The sequence below is a fragment of the Aquarana catesbeiana genome, linkage group LG08 (genome assembly GCF_042186555.1).
Source record: "Aquarana catesbeiana isolate 2022-GZ linkage group LG08, ASM4218655v1, whole genome shotgun sequence".
Lineage (NCBI taxonomy): Eukaryota > Metazoa > Chordata > Amphibia > Anura > Ranidae > Aquarana > Aquarana catesbeiana.
In genome coordinates, this window is record NC_133331.1 from 66,562,782 (window position 1) to 66,580,853 (window position 18,072).

Sequence of the window (18,072 nt, forward strand, 5' to 3'; positions counted from 1 at the left end):
TTTCAATATGTTCTTCCTACATTGAAAGGGATCTATTCAAACAAACTTAAAAAGTTACCAACAATTCTAGTTCAATGGAGAATTTGCGTCTATTTGAACACTTGCATCCAGGATACCACTTCTCCCATGGTTGAGTGGGGACTAGATAGGGTTAGGGCTAAACCAGAGCCCAACAAGGTGAAGTTTATTTTTGAAGCTTATGCACAGCAAATAGGTTCTTAATCCAGTGTTCTTAATAAGCTCCATCCCTGATTAGTTTCACTGAAAAGCCCCACCCCCTTCACCAACACAGCCCCCACCTACACTTGCACAATTCCCATATAATGTCTGCAGGAGCAGGAGGATTGATGAGTGCATTGGGAGTCAGTATAAACAAACGTCATTTTACCTTACCTCTTGAACTTGTAGATTAAAAAAACAGCTAAACCCACAAACACGACCGAAAGGAGCATCAGCATCGCAGAACTGCTGTGACTGGCACTATTGTCCACTAGGGGTGCTGAGGGGAAAAAATAAAATATGATCAAAATTATTATTTTTTTTATTATTCAATTTGCACATTCACATTTTCCACCCTTCACAAAATATTGTTGAAATTAAAACGTTCAGTTCCGTTCATTGAGCTGCTTAGGCAAAATGAGCTTGAAAAAAAAAAAGTTCTACTCTTTGTTTTTTCTTTATTTAGGTCTGTTTTTTTGAAGGGTGTAATCAGAGCTGTTTAGTTTCTTTCATTAAGTGTATCATTTTTTTTATACTTTTTTAGAAAAATACAAAATGTAACTGAAATTTCCCGTATTTTGCTTGAATTACTGGGAGTTGAAAACCCACAGTTTTGCTTATCCATAATCAATAACAAGTAAGTTTCTCAGCTTTTTGTTTTTATTTTTTTTATTTTTTTTTTACTGCACAGGATGGGCTACACCACTGCTGTTTACTTTTCAACAAAACTTAATTGCTCCATGAGCATCAACATCCCATCAAACTCAGGCTCCTTGGCTTAATCACTGTGTGTTAGGGATGAGCTTCGAGTTCGAGTACCCAACTCGAACATCGGCTGTTTGTCAGTTCGCTGAACAGCGAACAATTTGGGGTGTTCGCGGGAAATTCGAAAGCCGCGGAACACCCTTTAAAAGTCTATGGGAGAAATCAAAAGTGCTAATTTTAAAGGCTTATATGCATGGTATTGTCATAAAAAGTGTTTGGGGACCTGGGTCCTGCCCCAGGGGACATGTATCAATGCAAAAAAAGTTTTAAAAATGGAAGTTTTTTCGGGAGCAATGATTTTAATAATGCTTAAAGTGAAACAATAAAAGTGAAATATTCCTTTAAATTTCGTACCTGGGGGGGTGTCTATAGTATGCCTGTAAAGGGGTGCATGTTTCCCATGTTTAGAACAGTCTGACAGCAAAATTACATTTCAAAGGAAAAAAAGTCATTTAAAACTACTGGCGGCTATTAATGAATTGCCGGTCCGACAATACACATAAAAGTTCATTGATAAAAACGGCATGGGATTTTCCCACAGGGGAACCCCGAACCGAAATTTTAAAAAAAATGGCGTGGGGGTCCCCCTAAATTCCATACCAGGCCCTTCAGGTCTGGTATGGATATTAAGGGGAACCCCGTGCCAAAATTTTTGTTTTAAATGGCGAGGGGGTCCCCCACAAAATCCATACCAGACCCTTCAGGTCTGGTATAGATTTTAAGGGGAACCCCGCGCTAAAATTAAAAAAATGGCGTAGGGTCCCCCCAAAAATCCATACCAGACCCCGCTCTCTCGTCCCCCCCTCTTTTCCTGCGGCCTGCCAGGTTGCGTGCTCGGATAAGGGTCTGGTATGGATTTTTAGGGGGATCCCACGCCATTGTTTTTTTTATTTTGGCTCGGGGTTCCCCTTAATATCCATACCAGACATGAAGGGCCTGGTATAGAATTTAGGGGGACCCCCACGCGAGTTTTTTTTTTTTAATTTTGGTTCGGGGTTCTCCTGTGGGGAAATCCCATGCAGTTTTTATCAATGAACTTTTATGTGTATTGTCGGACCGGCAATTCATTAATAGCCGTGAGTAGTTTTAAATGACTTTTTTCCTTTGAAATGTCATTTTGCTGTCAGACTGTTCTAAACACGGGAAACATGCGCCCCTTTACAGGCATACTATAGACACCCCCCAGGTACGAAATTTCACTTTAAGCATTATTAATATCACTGCTCCCGAAAAAACGTCCGTTTTTAAAACTTTTTTTTGCATTGATACATGTCCCCTGGGGCAGGACCCTGGTCCCCAAACCCTTTTTAGGGCAATACCATGAAAATTAGCCTTTACAATTAGCACTTTGGATTTCGAACGTTCAAGTCCCATAGACTTCAATGGGGTTCTAACGTTCGTGCGAAGTTTTGGTCCGTTCGCAAGTTCTGGTGTGAACCAAACCGGGGGGGGTGTTCGGCTCATGCCTACTGTCTGTGTTGTTTTCTTTCAGTAAACAAATAAAAATTACATAAAATAATGAAGCTAAAGAGGAGACATTTTTTGGCACACAAACAGATCAAGGATGGGTGAAAGGAGCTTCTGCAATAATCAGAGGCTATTTAAAACCCATTGTACTCCTAAACTTACTTTACTCAATGCACAAAAATTTCTGACATTTTGCCAATGTTTACAGGAACAACAAACTTTCAATCATTGATCTTTAAACACCAACCACACTTAATTGTTTAAATCGTACCTGATTGGCAGCTTAGATAAAAATGTTAGCACTGATGCTTTTTTTTTTTTTTTTTTTTTTTTTTTTTATTTTACTGTAAGAGGCAGTAAATGTGTTCTGGGAACACCAAATTACAGACACAAAGTAGAAGGATAAACTGGTGCAGTACAGAAATTCCTGAATTATAAAAAATGAATAAAAAAACAATATTTGGGGTAAGGTATCCTATCAATATGCATCCTAGAGATAAGAGAGATAGCTAGAGATAACTCTCTCTGTAAATAATCCTTAAAATAAAAGAAAAAAACTCCAACATGTTTTTAATTTTTTAATTTTCATGATAAACAAAATGAACTATGTTCTGTTTCATTTGCAGAGGTGAAGAGCACCCTGACAACCCTTATGATTCATGCAAATATGGCAAGAATCCTCCACAAAAAACGCTAAATTTCTCAAAGTGTGGGGTCCCTGGTGGTCCTTCACTCTTCCAACCTTACACCCGACCAGCCTAGGCCTCTCAAATTAACCTACTCCTATCTCCAGCCTGGGGGAACTTCCCTTCATTTTCCTCGCTCCTTGCTTATGCCCCTTTTCCCCGTCCTACTACCCTTTCTTTCTTCCTGTTCCTCCAATCTTCTTCCTGTTCTCTCCTCTACTACACCCCCCCCCCCCTTATTTATTTATTTTTTCCTTTTCTTGCCACCTTTTTTTTGCCCCATGTTCAGTCTGGTTTTGTTAATTCCTTCTTTACGAATGGGTCTGCTCCCCTCATCCACCTTAGCCCCTGAGAATAAAGGCTCAGGCACTTAGCCTGGACCCCTGGTCTTGGCCAGAGGGTCTTTGTTAGTTCATAATTCATGCTCTATGACACATTTTCTACTGTGTTTTTTTTTTGCCTGAAATTTTTTGTGTGTCTAATCCTCATTTCCCCTGCATGGGAATTTTGCATTTGTTCTCTTTGTATTTCAATAAAAATCATTGTACCAGAAGTAGTCTATGTTCTCTATATGCATTTCAAAGTTTGATTTTTAATTTTAACTGCAATGTACATTTACATCTTTGCAATGTATGTAGGCCACCTAGAGCAGTGGTTCATAACCACAGGGTTGTGGTCAACTGGTGGGCTTCTTCCTCTCTTCTTCTGCACTCCCAGCCAGTTGCAGATTTCTCAACCTCCTACAGTGCCTCCCATATCCCATAGTGGTCCAAAGTGCCCCCAGACCCCCTGAGAGCCCTCAGGCTCCACATTTCCCCCCTACCTCCCACAGTGCCACTCATCCTCCCAGCCTGCTCTAGAACCTCCAGTTCTCCATAGTATCCCTAACCTCCAACACTGTCCCACAAAGCCCCCCAACCTCCTAAAGTTATCCCCAGCCCCCAAGAGAAACCTCATTCCCTACAGGGCCACCAAGTCAGCTGGAAAGTCCCCTAACCCACTCCAAAACCTCCATCCCACTGACAAGTTACACCCATTACCATCCAGAGCCTTCCAGCATTTCCGCACATGTTTTACATTCAAACTCTACAATAGTCCCCAGATCTCTCCATAAAGAGGACCCATGATGCTGTATTGCTATCGCAAGGGATGTTTATATTCCCTGCGATAGCAATAAACGTGATCAAAAAACCACTTTAAGGGGCAGTGTAAAAATTAAAAAAATGTAATAAAATAAATTTCAAAACTTTTAAAATGCTCCTGTCCCCATGTGCTTGTGCGCAGTAGTGAAAGCATACGTAGGTCACGCCCACATATGTAAACGGTGTTTGCACCACACATGTGAGGTATCGCTGCAAACGTCTGAGCGAGAGCAAGAATTCTAGCACTAGACCGCCTCTGTAACTCTAAACTGATAACCTGTAGAAATGTTTAATCCTGGTTTTAAAAAGGTTGAGAACCTTTGAGAAGAATTGGATGCATTCTTCACTATCATGTCTCATTATTTGGAGTCAGTAAAGTTTGAGGATTACTACAATATAAATTATTGTGAAAATAAAAAATGTTCTGGCTAATATGGAAGAGTTGGTCAGTCTTAGATCTGGGTCAATCCTGATCTGTCCAATCCAGTTCCCTGAGTACAGATAAGCATTTTTGCCCCATGCTTGGAATATAAAAAGCTTACACAAGCTATTTTTCTTTTTAACTGCACTGCTGAGATTAAAAAACATAGTTAAATCACATACTCTCTCAGAAAATAAAAAGAAAAGAAAGAAAAAAGAGATTTATACTGAGAAGCCTAGAGAACAATATTGAAACTTGATACGTATGCAAAATTCAGCAGAAAAAAAAGCTTAAATAGGTGCAGAAGGTAGGAAAAATGTTCTTTTTATGCAGAAAGGAATAATAAAATTAGCATGCCAGTGTGATAGAGAATCTACTTATTGTTTAGCAAAAACTTCACTTCTAAGGCAAGTAAATATTTTATCAGCCGGCGCTGCCCTGAAGCTGAAAGACAGACCGCATGTCAGTGTATTCCTGTAAATTACAATTCTTGATTCATCAAGGTGACAGAATAAAAAGCAATGTATAAAAATCAATATTTTTTTTCTCTTGTTAGGTTCCGGTTCTTTTCAAAATGTTCCCGGGAACTGGAGTGGATATATATTGTTTGTAAACATACCAATGGGCAAAAATATGATTATTAAATGGGGAAGTTATTTTCTGATTAAAGTGGATCTCTAATAAAGTGCAAAGTCCCACAAACTCCGAATGAAACTACACTAGGTGAAACAATTACCACAAAGCTGATCATATCGTGGGGGTAATTGTGCAGTGCCGCATCCCATGTACATATAACCAACATTTTTTTGGAACCAACAGATTCCATAAAAAAAAGGGGTTTTAAAGTGGTTGTAAAGGCTCAAGGTTTTTTACCTTCATGCCTTATATGCATGAAGGTAACAAAACCTTCTGTGTGCAGCACCCCCACAGCCCCCCTAATACTTACCTGAGCCCCATCTCAATCCAGCGATATGCACAAGAGCAGCGGCTCTCTCAGGCCATTGGCTCCCACTACTGTCAATCACAGCCAGTAAGCCAATGATGAGAGAGTGGGGAGAGTTTGAATGAACCACACAGAGCAGCGGCTTGAGAGCGATTAGACGGGGGGGGGGATGTAAAGATATGTGTCCCTGCTTAGCAGGAACACAGGATCAGCACATTCCCCTCTCACAGAATGGCGGTCTGCCTTTTCCTGAAGGATTGGTGGGTGCCAGCAGCACACGCATGCCCCAGACCCGGAAGTGTGAGATCACATACTATGTACCTGATCTGGCACAAAGTGGGCGCCCTGCCACAGTAAATGTACGTGGGGCGGCCGCTAAGCAGTTAAGCCAGAAGTCATCAACCCTTTCTCGTTTATAGTATAGCAGCAGACCTCAACATTCTTGTCAAATGGGAACACTCACATGGGAATAGTGGATGGTTCACTGGCAGATCATACATCCAGGATGAATCAGAGAAACTCCCATAGTGTAAAACTGTATAAAATGTATTACAATTAAAAAATACCAACTACTGAAAAGCGATAAAAAAATGAGCATATACAGTATGCAGTAAAATCAGTCCCAGGAATAAAGCCAACAACCTCATGGAATAACTTCACATCCCCAGATGCATACTAACCTAAAATGGGTGGCCCCAGTCCCTCTGTTTGTTTACATCCAACCGTGCAAGTGTAACTATCCTGGCCGCACTAGTACAGTCATGTCCCATTGACTTCAATGAGGATGTGTTCTAAAGCCAGAGACTAAAGAAAATGGTCCTACAGAACCTTTTTTTTTTTTCTTTCAATTCTTTATTTCTTTACATGAATACAGAGATAATTTAACAATAGCATACCCCTTCCTCAGTTATTCATTTTACAAACATATTTCCAACCACAACACTATTTCCAAATCCAAAATCTGCATTCCTGTTATTTTTATGTTTTTATATATACAAAACAAAAACAGTTCCCCTTCACCTCCTCTTGATCTGTGGCCTGAAACCCTAAAGGGCCACCTGAGCGAGCAACGAGAAGAAGAAAAAAAAAGGGAACCCCCACCCCTAATAGCCTCCCCGTCCAGAGAGGTTCAGGGTCATTTAACTAAATCTCCCCATTTATTCCTCCTACACATCCTACTCTCCTTGCTCCTCTCCAATCAGCCTCTTCCCCTCCTCCGTTTGTAAAAAAAGCTTCCCAAGGAGCCCAAATTTGGGAAGTACGTTCCCTTCTATCAGGGGTCTTAGGTATCAAATTTTCCATTATCCCAATTCTTCTGACTTTATTAAGCCACATAGAAATCAGGGGTGCCCGTGGCTCCCTCCAGCACATGGGAATGCAGCTTTTTGCTGCATTCACCAAGTGGCTTACGACCGAATTCTTATATTTCTTACTTGGGATTTGTGAACATTGTAATAAGAAGAATGCTGGGTCCTCGGGGATCTGATATTCAGTGAATAATTGAGTGATTCTCTGTACTTCTTGCCAGAACTGTCTAATTACTGGACACGACCAAAAAATATGAAATACAGTACCTCGTTCTTGACAGCCTCTCCAGCAGCCATCTGATGCATCTGTGAAGAATTTGTTCAGGATTGACAGTGTATAATACCAAAGTGTTAGTAACTTATAATTCAACTCCTGTATCTTAGTACACCTAGATGAATTTAACGTCAGATGTATTATTTTCTGATGTTGGTCTGGTGTAAAAGTTTGATCCAAATCTCTCTCCTACTTGCCCAGACTTGTCAATATAAAGTCCTCTGGAGGTGCTGTCAACAATGCGTACATCTAAGAGATAATATGGGGAAGAGGTTCTCTCTCCTAACAGTATGTCTCAAATTTTGTACGTGGTCAACCGTAACTATCCGCAGGTCCCAATGTTTCCAAAAAGTGTTGTATTTGTCGTGCCTGCCACAGCGGTATTTCATACTGTCCTCCCTGTTGCATCAGGAGTTCTATCATTGACCATTTATTGGACATCCAGAAATGTAAGCTTGAAAACATCCTTTCTCTCTCAGTTTCCCAAATACTCCTGGCTCTAGGCCAGGAGAAAAGTCTGGGTTTCCCAAAAGGGTAAACAGAGGTGAGTTTGGAGTGGAAAGTTTAAGGTTCTGAATCGCCCTAGACCCTGTACGGAGTGTAGGGCCTATCGTAGGACGTGTTTTTAACATGAAGGGTAAAGCTGCATAACACCATATAGCTCTATTTAATGGCACTGGGCTTACTTGTTGTTCGATGGTGATCCACAGTTTGTAATCTCCATGCCTACACCAGTCAATTATTCTACCGAGCTGGGCGGCCTGATAATATCTGGTGCTGCTATTCCTCCTGCCTTCTTAGGCAGTGTCAACAAACTTCTATTGTTCCTTGGGCGCCTACTCGCCCAGATAAATTTTGTAAACTTGGCTCGGATTTGACTGAAGTAGACCATGGAGATAAATATAGGTAATGCCTGGAAAAGATACAGGAATTTTGGCAGTATGTTCATTTTTAGGATATTACATCTCCCGAACCAAGAGTGTGTTGCTTTGTTCCATGTATCTAATAGTATTCTAACTTCCCTGAGTAATGGTGGAAAGTTCAGGGCATAGATATCTGTTACCTTTGGGGATCTGTATTCCTAGGTATTTTAGTGCAATTGTTGTCCATCTGAACTTAAAATAATTCTTAAACTAATTTGCATGGGGCCCACCAGTGACACCCCCATCGCCTTTGATTTGCCATAGTTTATTTTAAAAATCGACAGAACTCCATAACGTTCCACTTCCTTCATAAGATTTGGTAATGATATTTGTGGACTGGTGAGCAAGAATAGTAGGTCACCCGCATAAGCGGAGACTTTATACTGCCGCTCTCCCAGATGTATACCCCTGATATCGGGATTCTGTCGAATTCTAACAGGGGCTCCAATGTCAGCAAACAAAAGAGGCGAAAGAAGACAACCCTGGCGGGTCCCATTTGTGATTAGAGAATTTTCTAAGTGTACTCCGTTAGCTTTAACCAAGGCCTGTGGTGTTGAATATATCCCGGCCACCCAATGTAATGCCGCGTACACACGGTCGGACTTTTCGTCTACAAAAGTCCGACAGCCTGTCCGACAGACTTCCGACGTACCTTCGGCGGACTTGCGGCAGACTTTCTTACGAACGGACTTGCACACACACGACCACACAAAAGTACGACAGCCTAGTACGCGGTGACGTACACCAAGTCCGACGAGACTATAAAACGGAAGTTCAATAGCCCGTACGACACCCTTTGGGCTCCTTCTGCTAATCTCGTGTTTATCTCGTGTTAGTAGAAGTTTGGTGAGAGACGATTCGCGCTTGTGAGACTCGTATTTTTCAGTTCGTTTTAACTGTTGTTCAGTCTGTGCTTGTGAGGTTTGTATCTGCTTTTCAGTGCGTTTGGTCAGTTGGCATTGAGAAATCTTTGTTTTATTGGCCGCTCGTTCCTGATTTTCAGGTCGTTCTTCACAGGCCTTGCTGTTCTTCAGTGCGTTCTGTTTAGTGCGTTCTGACCAGCCGACCGTTTTGAAGCCATGTTACCTGTACGTACTCGTCGTAGAGCTTGTGCATTGTATGTGCTTGGTGCTGTAGTTTATTCTTCAGCCCAAGACCAGTCCATGAACAGGGCGAGGAGGAGTTCATGGACCAAGAATTGGTTGCTTCAGCGTGACCAGTTCTGTCACATGCCTTTGCTCCGTGAGATCCGTGAGAATAATCCTGAGGATTTCAGGAACTTTCTCCGGATGACGGACCCCGTTTTTGACCGTTTGTTGGCTTTGCTGACCCCCTATATCAGCAGGCAGGATACCTGCATGAGGCAAGCCATCACTCCGGAGCAGAGGCTGGTCGCTACCTTGCGGTATTTGGCCACAGGGAGAAGCCTGCAGGACCTTAAGTTCTCGACAGGCATCTCCCCCCAGGCTCTGGGGATCATTATCCCAGAGACCTGTTCTGCCATCATACAGGTCCTGCAGAAGGACTATATTAAGGTAAGATATTTTTCTTTTATTAGTATCACATGTTCTTTTATGTAATCTTTGATAATGTGATGTATTTCTTGCTTCAAACACTACTTACCATCATTGCAATATAGTGTGAATGTCCCCTTTTTATCCTCACACATGCTGGAATTTTTTACTGTTATTTTTTGTCATGCATGTATATTTTCCTTCAATAACCTTCCCAGCATGAAGTGATGGGAACATATCCACCTAGTCTACTCATTTGGAATGTATTTTGTTTGAGTGTATTTAGTGTGCTGCTAATGAGCAATTATCTAGATTTCACAACCCCCCCACCCCCCCCACCCCCACCACCTAAACTCACTCCAAATAGTGTGCTGCTAATGAGCAATTATCTAGATTTCACAACCCCCCCACCCCCCCCCCACCTAAACTCACTCCAAATAGTGTGCTGCTAATGAGCAATTATCTAGATTTCACAACCCCCCCACCCACCCCCCCCCACCTAAACTCACTCCAAATAGTGTGCTGCTAATGAGCAATTATCTAGATTTCACAACCCCCCCCCCCCACCTAAACTCACTCCAAATAGTGTGCTGCTAATGAGCAATTATCTAGATTTCACAACCCCCCCACCCCCCCCCCCCCACCTAAACTCACTCCAAATAGTGTTCTGCTAATGAGCAATTATCTAGATTTCACAACCCCCCCCCCCCCCCACCTAAACTCACTCCAAATAGTGTGCTGCTAATGAGCAATTATCTAGATTTCACAACCCCCCCCCCCCACCTAAACTCACTCCAAATAGTGTGCTGCTAATGAGCAATTATCTAGATTTCACAACCCCCCCACCCCCCCCCCACCCCCCCACCTAAACTCACTCCAAATAGTGTGCTGCTAATGAGCAATTATCTAGATTTCACAACCCCCCCACCCCCACCCTCGTTAAAATTTGCTGGAATGTTCTGTGGTGTTGATTTGTCTAAAGCAAATATATGTTGCACTTTGCAAAATGCATGTGCACTCTACAAGTGCATTTGTTCCAGTGCTTTAGTAAATGAGCAGAAGCTCTGCTGATTTCCATCATCAAATCATATGCAAGCCTCAAAGTGTTTTCATTAATTGCCCTTGCATGTGATTGTGTACTCCTTGCAACATGAATGCCTTTTTACATTACCTCATTTACTGTAAGCTGGTTAGCAACTGCACCTGCAGAGTGCGACAACTGCAGTCTTGTAGCCTTTTTAGTCCCTAAATTCCTGCGTGTCCTAAAAGTAATTTTTTTTAGGGATTTCACAACCCCCTAAAATGTAATCAATGTTCCATCAGAGGGGGTGAGCAATCTGATAAGTGTGCCTTTCCATATTAGTTATTCCAGAACAATTAAATTATTGAATGTTATACTGATGCTGGGGAATAATGTTTTTAATTGTCTAATTTTCTTGCAATGTTAGCTTCCAAATTAATTGATTTTGGTTTTCTTGTTTGATTTCCCAGTTTCCTTCAACGCCACAGGAATGGCAGACTGTGGCATCCCATTTTGCCAGCCGTTGGGACTTTCCCAATTGTGGAGGGGCTATAGATGGGAAACATGTCCACATTGTGCCACCACCCCATTCGGGGTCATATTATTTTAATTATAAGGGGTTCCACAGTATTGTTTTAATGGCGGTGGTGTCGGCACACTATGATTTTTTATATGTGGACGTGGGGAAGAATGGCCGGATGTCGGATGGAGGAGTATTTGCCCAGACGGAGTTCTGCCAGCGTCTCCAGAGTGGTGGCCTGGGATTGCCACCTGATGAGGATAACGTGGAAGGACTCCCCTTTGTCTTCATTGCCGATGAAGCCTTCGCTCTCAGCAAGCACCTCATGAGGCCATTCCCCCAAAGAACCCTCACCCCGGAGAGGAGGGTTTTTAATTACCGGCTGGCCAGAGCTAGAAGAGTGGTTGAGAATGCGTTTGGAATTCTGGCCAGCCGGTTCCGCCTGTTTCAAACAGCCATTAATTTGGCGGAATACAAACTTAATTTTATCGTTTTATCGTGCTGCATTCTGCACAACTTTTTAAATAAGCATTCTCCAAATTCTATAGGCACAGTTGGGCCTGAGGCCGGACAAATAGAAGCCAACCTTACAGGCCTGGATACTGTCCGTACTGGCTTGGCCCCCCAAAGTGCCCGTCAAGTTAGACAGCAATATGTTAATTATTTTATGGGTAGGGGGGCCATTGCAATGGGCCAGGATATATAATTTTTGACAATAAAAAAATTATTGATGAAATCTTGCATTATATTTATTGCTTGCCTTTCTTTTGGGCTGTCTCCTAGGTTATGGTCGAGCAGTTGTAGTGCCAACTGTATTGTAATTTTAAATGTCTAAATAAGCTCCATTGCCACTGTAAACAACTTTTTTACAATTATAACTAAAATGATACTGAGCCTTGAAATAACAAACCACACATTTATTTAATTCCTATAAGGAGATGTTTTTATTAATGGTTGTTATGCATTCCGTTCTGCATTTAGTATAAAATGTTCATAGACAAAAATAGAATGATATCTTAATAATGTAGCAAAATATAATTATATCTAAATATTTATACCTAATCCACAAAAAAATATTTTTGGCTTTTTGATTTTCACAAACAGGCTTTTTTTTTTGTTTTGGGAAAATCAAGTTTTGTTTTTTTTTTTTTTTTTTTTTAAAGCAATTTTTTTGTTTATGTTTTTTTTTTTTATCAAGTTATTTTTGTTTTTATTATTTTTTTTAATAAAGTTTGTATATTAATTTTTTTTGGTTTTTTAAAATCAAGTTTTTTAATTTTTTTGGTTTTTTAAAATCAAGTTTTTTATTTTTTTTGGTTTTTTAAAATCAAGTTTTTTATTTTTTTTGGTTTTTTAAAATCAAGTTTTTTATTTTTTTTGGTTTTTTAAAATCAAGTTTTTTATTTTTTTTGGTTTTTTAAAATCAAGTTTTTTATTTTTTTTTTTTTGTGTTTTTTTGAAAATCAATTTTTATTTTTTTGTGGATTTTTGAGGTATTTACGAGAAACAGCCCTCCTTTTTTACATTAGGTTAAACAGCCATTTATGTTCTGCCAAAAAAAAAAAGAGAAGGCCCAGAATGGGGTCAGCAAAACAGGAAATGAAGGACATGATTGATGTTTTGGGGTTTAAAAAAGGGCATTTAGATTCGACCCAAAACATCAATCATGTCCTTCATTTCCTGCTGCATACGATCCAGCCGATTCCGCATTTGATCGATCTCCCCATTCCAGGCCATGATTTGAGCAATTAGCCGTTGGGCACTGTCTGTGGTGAAATAGTCACTTGGACCTAAAGTGGAATGAAAAAAAAAAATATGTTTAGAAATATGCACACATAAGTTTACCTTACCATAAAGCTGGTGTCTCAAACACTGACCTGGTGGGGTGCCCATGTCGCATACTTCATGAACATCCTCGGGGGTGGCGCTGTTGCTTGACTCAAGCACAACCAGATCACCTAAAATAGAGTAGAAAAATTACATAAAATAAAAGGCAGCCATGCATAGATTACCGTAAGCTGGTGTGTCAGACACTCACCTGGTGGGGTGCCCATGTCGCCCACCTCTCCTTCCTCCACATCCTCAATGGGACTTGGGCTTATTTCCCAATCATGTTTTGCTTGGGGTGGACTGTCTTCTGGTTGTTGGCTGAGTGATTTTTCCCCTATGTGAAACAAAAAATTAATAATCTAATTAGCACACAGATATTTTAGTACATAGTAATTTTCCAACATTTGTAATGAAGTGGTTTGTGTAGAGTTCCTATTTTACCTCAATATTTAAAATTAGAAAGACATATCGGATAGATAGATATCAATATCTCAAAATATAGTTAATAATCTTTTGATCTCTCTCTATATCTGGAACAAAATCTCTAAATATCTAACTAAATGTAAAGCCAAAAAATTAAGATAACTTCAAATCTTCAAAAAGAATGTTTTACATTTCTATATCTATCTATCTACCTATCTCTATATTTCTCTCTCTATATATTTCTCTCTCTCTCTCTCTCTCTCTCTATATCTCTATATCTATATCTATATCTATCTCTCAATATATATATATATATATATATATATATATATATATATATATCTCTATAGTTATATATATAGTTATATATATATGTATATATATATAGTTATATATATATGTGTATATATATGTATATATATATATATGTGTATATATGTGTATATATATATATATATATGTATATATATATATGTATATGTATATATATATGTATATATATATATATGTATGTATATATATGTGTATATGTATATATAGATATATATCTATAGATATGTAACGAGGTTTCTTAAAAGATCGTTTAAAACGATGAACAAAAAATCGGATAGGAAGGAAAAGCACATGGAGCAGTATACAAGGTAATAAACACAAGAGAAAAACACGACAAGTACTTACTTTTTTTAAGAACTTTCCGGATACGTCGGTATTGATCCGGCTCCCTGAGTTTCAGGTCAGACCATCTTTTTCGCAGTTGATCGTTGGAGCGCTGGACCCCAAAAGATGCCTGCAAAGTCTCCACGACCTTCGCCATTATTTTGGCCTTGCGCAAATTTGGCCGTGCGTACGGCCCATAATTGCCATCATAGTCGTCTTTGTGAAGAATGGCCACCATCTCCACCATCTCTTTAAAACTCATATTAGAGGCCTTAAATCTAGGCCTCATAGATTTCGCTGACGTTCCAGCCTCCGGGCTGTCTCCACTACCTGAGGTCGTCAACATTTCAGGTGTCTCCGCCATTCTTTAACTCCACTACGCGCCGTAACAAAAAATGGGCGGAGAACATGAGTTAAAATCGAACGTCAGGGGCGGGCGACGCAGGCGGAGTTTCACACATGCGTAGTGTATAAAGAGGGGCCTTGCGCACGTGTCGTACGTACGTTCTGTGCGTCGAATTAGGGGGCGGAGAACATGAGTTAATTTCGAACGTCAGGGGCGGGCGACGCAGGCGGAGTTTCACACATGCGTAGTGTATAAAGAGGGGCCTTGCGCACGTGTCGTACGTACGTTCTGTGCGTCGAATTAGGGGGCGGAGAACATGAGTTAATTTCGAACGTCAGGGGCGGGCGACGCAGGCGGAGTTTCACACATGCGTAGTGTATAAAGAGGGGCCTTGCGCACGTGTCGTACGTACGTTCTGTGCGTAGGTGATAGTGGACCAGGACGTTACAAAACGAAGGTAATTTTAAATATATTTTTTTTGGGTTTTATGGTCATGACTTTGTAGCAAGCGGCCTATATGGCTTGATAGATTGATGAGGCCTACATAGGGAGAAGATGATGAGGGGTTAGCCGAAACCTATAATAAAAGTGTTTTTTGTCTTGTGACTTCATCTTTTCCAGATATAATGAATCCCCTATTTAAGGATCCAGAGTTCCTTACATCTTTTATTTCCAAATATCGAGAGATGAGGAATTTGTGGGAGGTGAAACACCCTCAGTATTATGCTAAGCATGTGAGGAAGTCAACGCTGGAGAGACTTCTGGCCTTTGTCCAGGCGACCATCCCGGAAGCAACAATGGAGACATTGCTCAAGAAAATTGGGGTCTTGAGGAACATGTATAAGAGGGAGCATAAGAAGATCCAGGAATCAAGGAGATCAGGAGCATCAGCAGATGATGTTTATGTACCCAGGCTGTGGTACTATAATCAACTCCGTTTTCTGGATGACCAGAATGAAGCCAGGCCATCACTTTCAACCCTTCCCTCCACCCTTCCCTCCACCCCAGCAGAGGCTGATGAGGAGCAAGCTGGGTCTTCCATCCTGGATGAACCAGATATGACCATCTGGAGTCAGGTAAATTATTTTAACAAATATTTACTGTACTAATATTAATGATGTTAACTGGATGTTATAATTGTCTAAAATAATTTGGCACTCAAAATTGTGTATACATATCAATTGACAGTAGTGGCTAAATATGTTTGGCACCTGCTTGAAATAATTAGGGTGTCTGATTAGACTCTTTTATTAAAGAGAAGTATTCACATTGAATTTGCTATTCATGAGAAGCAAACTGTGTGTCATTGATGAACCCAAAAAAATATACTCAAACTATTGTCCTTTTTTTATACACAGGATGAGTCCATCCAGGAGGAATGTGGGGAAAGTGGCAGGCAGGAGGAGACCAGGCCCATGGACAGCCTGGAGGAGGCCGGATTCACCATCATCCTGGAGGAGGCTGGGCCCAGTGTCAGGCAGGAGGTGGCTGCTCCCAGTGAGGTGGCTGCTCCCAGTGAGGTGGCTGGGCCAAGTGAGGTGGCTGGGCCAAGTGAGGTGGCTGGGCCCAGTAGGAGCCTGACCGAATCCCAAGTGCCTCCCCTCCACCTTCCCAAAAAAAGGGCCAGGAAGGGGATGGTCACACAGGACGCATCCCTGCGCCTCATGCAAGAGGCCACCCGTTTTTTAAGGAGCCCCCCCGAAGCGGAAGAATCCTATGGCTGCTACTTAGCCAGCAGGCTTCTTCAGATGAATAGGGAGCAGCGCCTCATTTGTGAGCGCCTATTTGGGGAAACAATCCATAAGGGGCTGCAGGGCACGCTAACACAAAACACCCAACTACATGAGGCAGCCCCCCCTCCTCCTCCTCCTCCTCCTCCTCCTCCTGCCACAACTGAAACACCAGAGCCACAGCCTCAAAAGAAGGCTACAGGGAAGGCTGCAGGGCAGCGTGGAGGAAAGGCTGCAGGGAAGAGAAGAAAATGATGACCTGGGTTCAGTCTGGTCTGACAGAAGACGCAGGCTGTTGTAGGACCACAGTCTGGGGACATCTAGATCATCTGCTGGTGCTGTTGATCTCTGGGATTCTTGGACCAGATTGTGCTCCCTCTTATATGGACTCCGCAAGATCCCAATTTTCTGGTACACCGACTTTTTCCAGCGTTGACTTCCTCTTTATTTTATTTTGACCATGAATAAATGGATCATTTTTTGAGTTTAGCAAAAGACTTTTTATGTTTTTTCTTTGAAATCATTGATTTTACACACAATGTTAAATTAACAAGGGACAACAATCTCATTGAGTTAGAAAAAAAACACACCAAAAATACATTACTAATGTTAATAATGTTCAAGTGGTAAGTCTTGAAAATCCAAAAATTTACGTAACCAAAAACGGTGCTTTGGGTTAACTTTATCTAAAAACTAAAAAATAATCACTATAAAAAAAAAAAACAGAATAATGGGTTCTTTGTGGTAACTTTACAAACCTAAAAAAAAAAAAGGGGAAAAAGTATTATTAGTATGGAAACATTGTTTTTAAAATGCATACTATATCATTCATGAGATCAAAGAGAAAAAGAATCCAGAAATCAGTTTGGGAGAACTCTGATTATGAACAGCAAAACACCTTCGTTCTTTATAGAGCCTTCGTAAAGAAGAAATAAAATGCGCTGCATTCAACGATCACAGATTTTGCAGCGTGATGAATGTGCTACCTACAATACGAACACTAGTTTTACTAGACCGAGTGCTTCCGTTTAGTTTTTGCTTATGAGCATGCGTCGTTTTTTTGTCCGTCGGACTAGCATACAGACGAGCGGACTTCGGGGTCCGTCGTACTTACGACGTAAAGATTTGAAGCATGCTTCAAATCTAAAGTCCGTCGGATTTGAGGCTAAAAAAGTCCGTTGAAAGTCCGGAGAAGCCCACACACGATCGGATTACCAGCCAGCTTTAGTCCGTCAGCGTCCGTTGGACTTTTGTAGACGAAAAGTCCGACCGTGTGTACGCGGCATAACATTCGATCTCCCAGGCCCATGTATTTTAACACTCCTAACATAAATGTTCAACTGACCCTATCGAAAGCCTTTTCAGCATCTGTATTCACAAAGACACTCAGCATCTTCCTTTGATTTGCATATTGGACCAGATTCAATACTTTGATAGTACTATCTCTTGCTTCCCCTGTAGGGATAAACCCCACTTGGTCCAAGTGTACCAGCTGAGAAAGGATTGTAAATGAGATGCCAGTGTCTTTGTGAATCTTTTCAAATCCACATTTAGTAATGATATCGGTCGGTAGCTACTGCACACCGACCGATCCTTCCCTTCTTTCGGGATTACCGCATTGTGTGCTCTTAATGCGTCAGGTGGAGGGTCCGTTGTTTGTCCTAGTGCATTGAATGTTTTAACCATATATGGGCCTAATAATGGAAGAAACTTTTGAAATACTGTATAGAGAAGCCGCCTGGGCCGGGTGCTTTCCCATGTTTTGTCGTCTTCATAACTGTGGACACTTCCTCAATTGTAATTAGTGTCTCTAATCCTCTTTGAACTGGGTACAGTAGTCAAGCTAATTGTGAGGAGGATAGATATTCTTCCAAAGACAAGGGG

At 41.1% G+C, this 18,072-nt stretch overlaps 1 protein-coding gene across 1 annotated transcript in view; it reads right to left on the reverse strand.

Moving 5' to 3' along the window:
* Positions 1-18,072, reverse strand: part of SORCS3 (sortilin related VPS10 domain containing receptor 3) — a 988,335-nt gene that overhangs the window by 19,036 nt on the left and 951,227 nt on the right. The window contains exon 25 of the mRNA XM_073595927.1: positions 394-499. Within this exon, the coding sequence (XP_073452028.1) occupies positions 394-499 (106 nt within the window). The remainder of the gene's footprint in view (positions 1-393; positions 500-18,072) is intronic.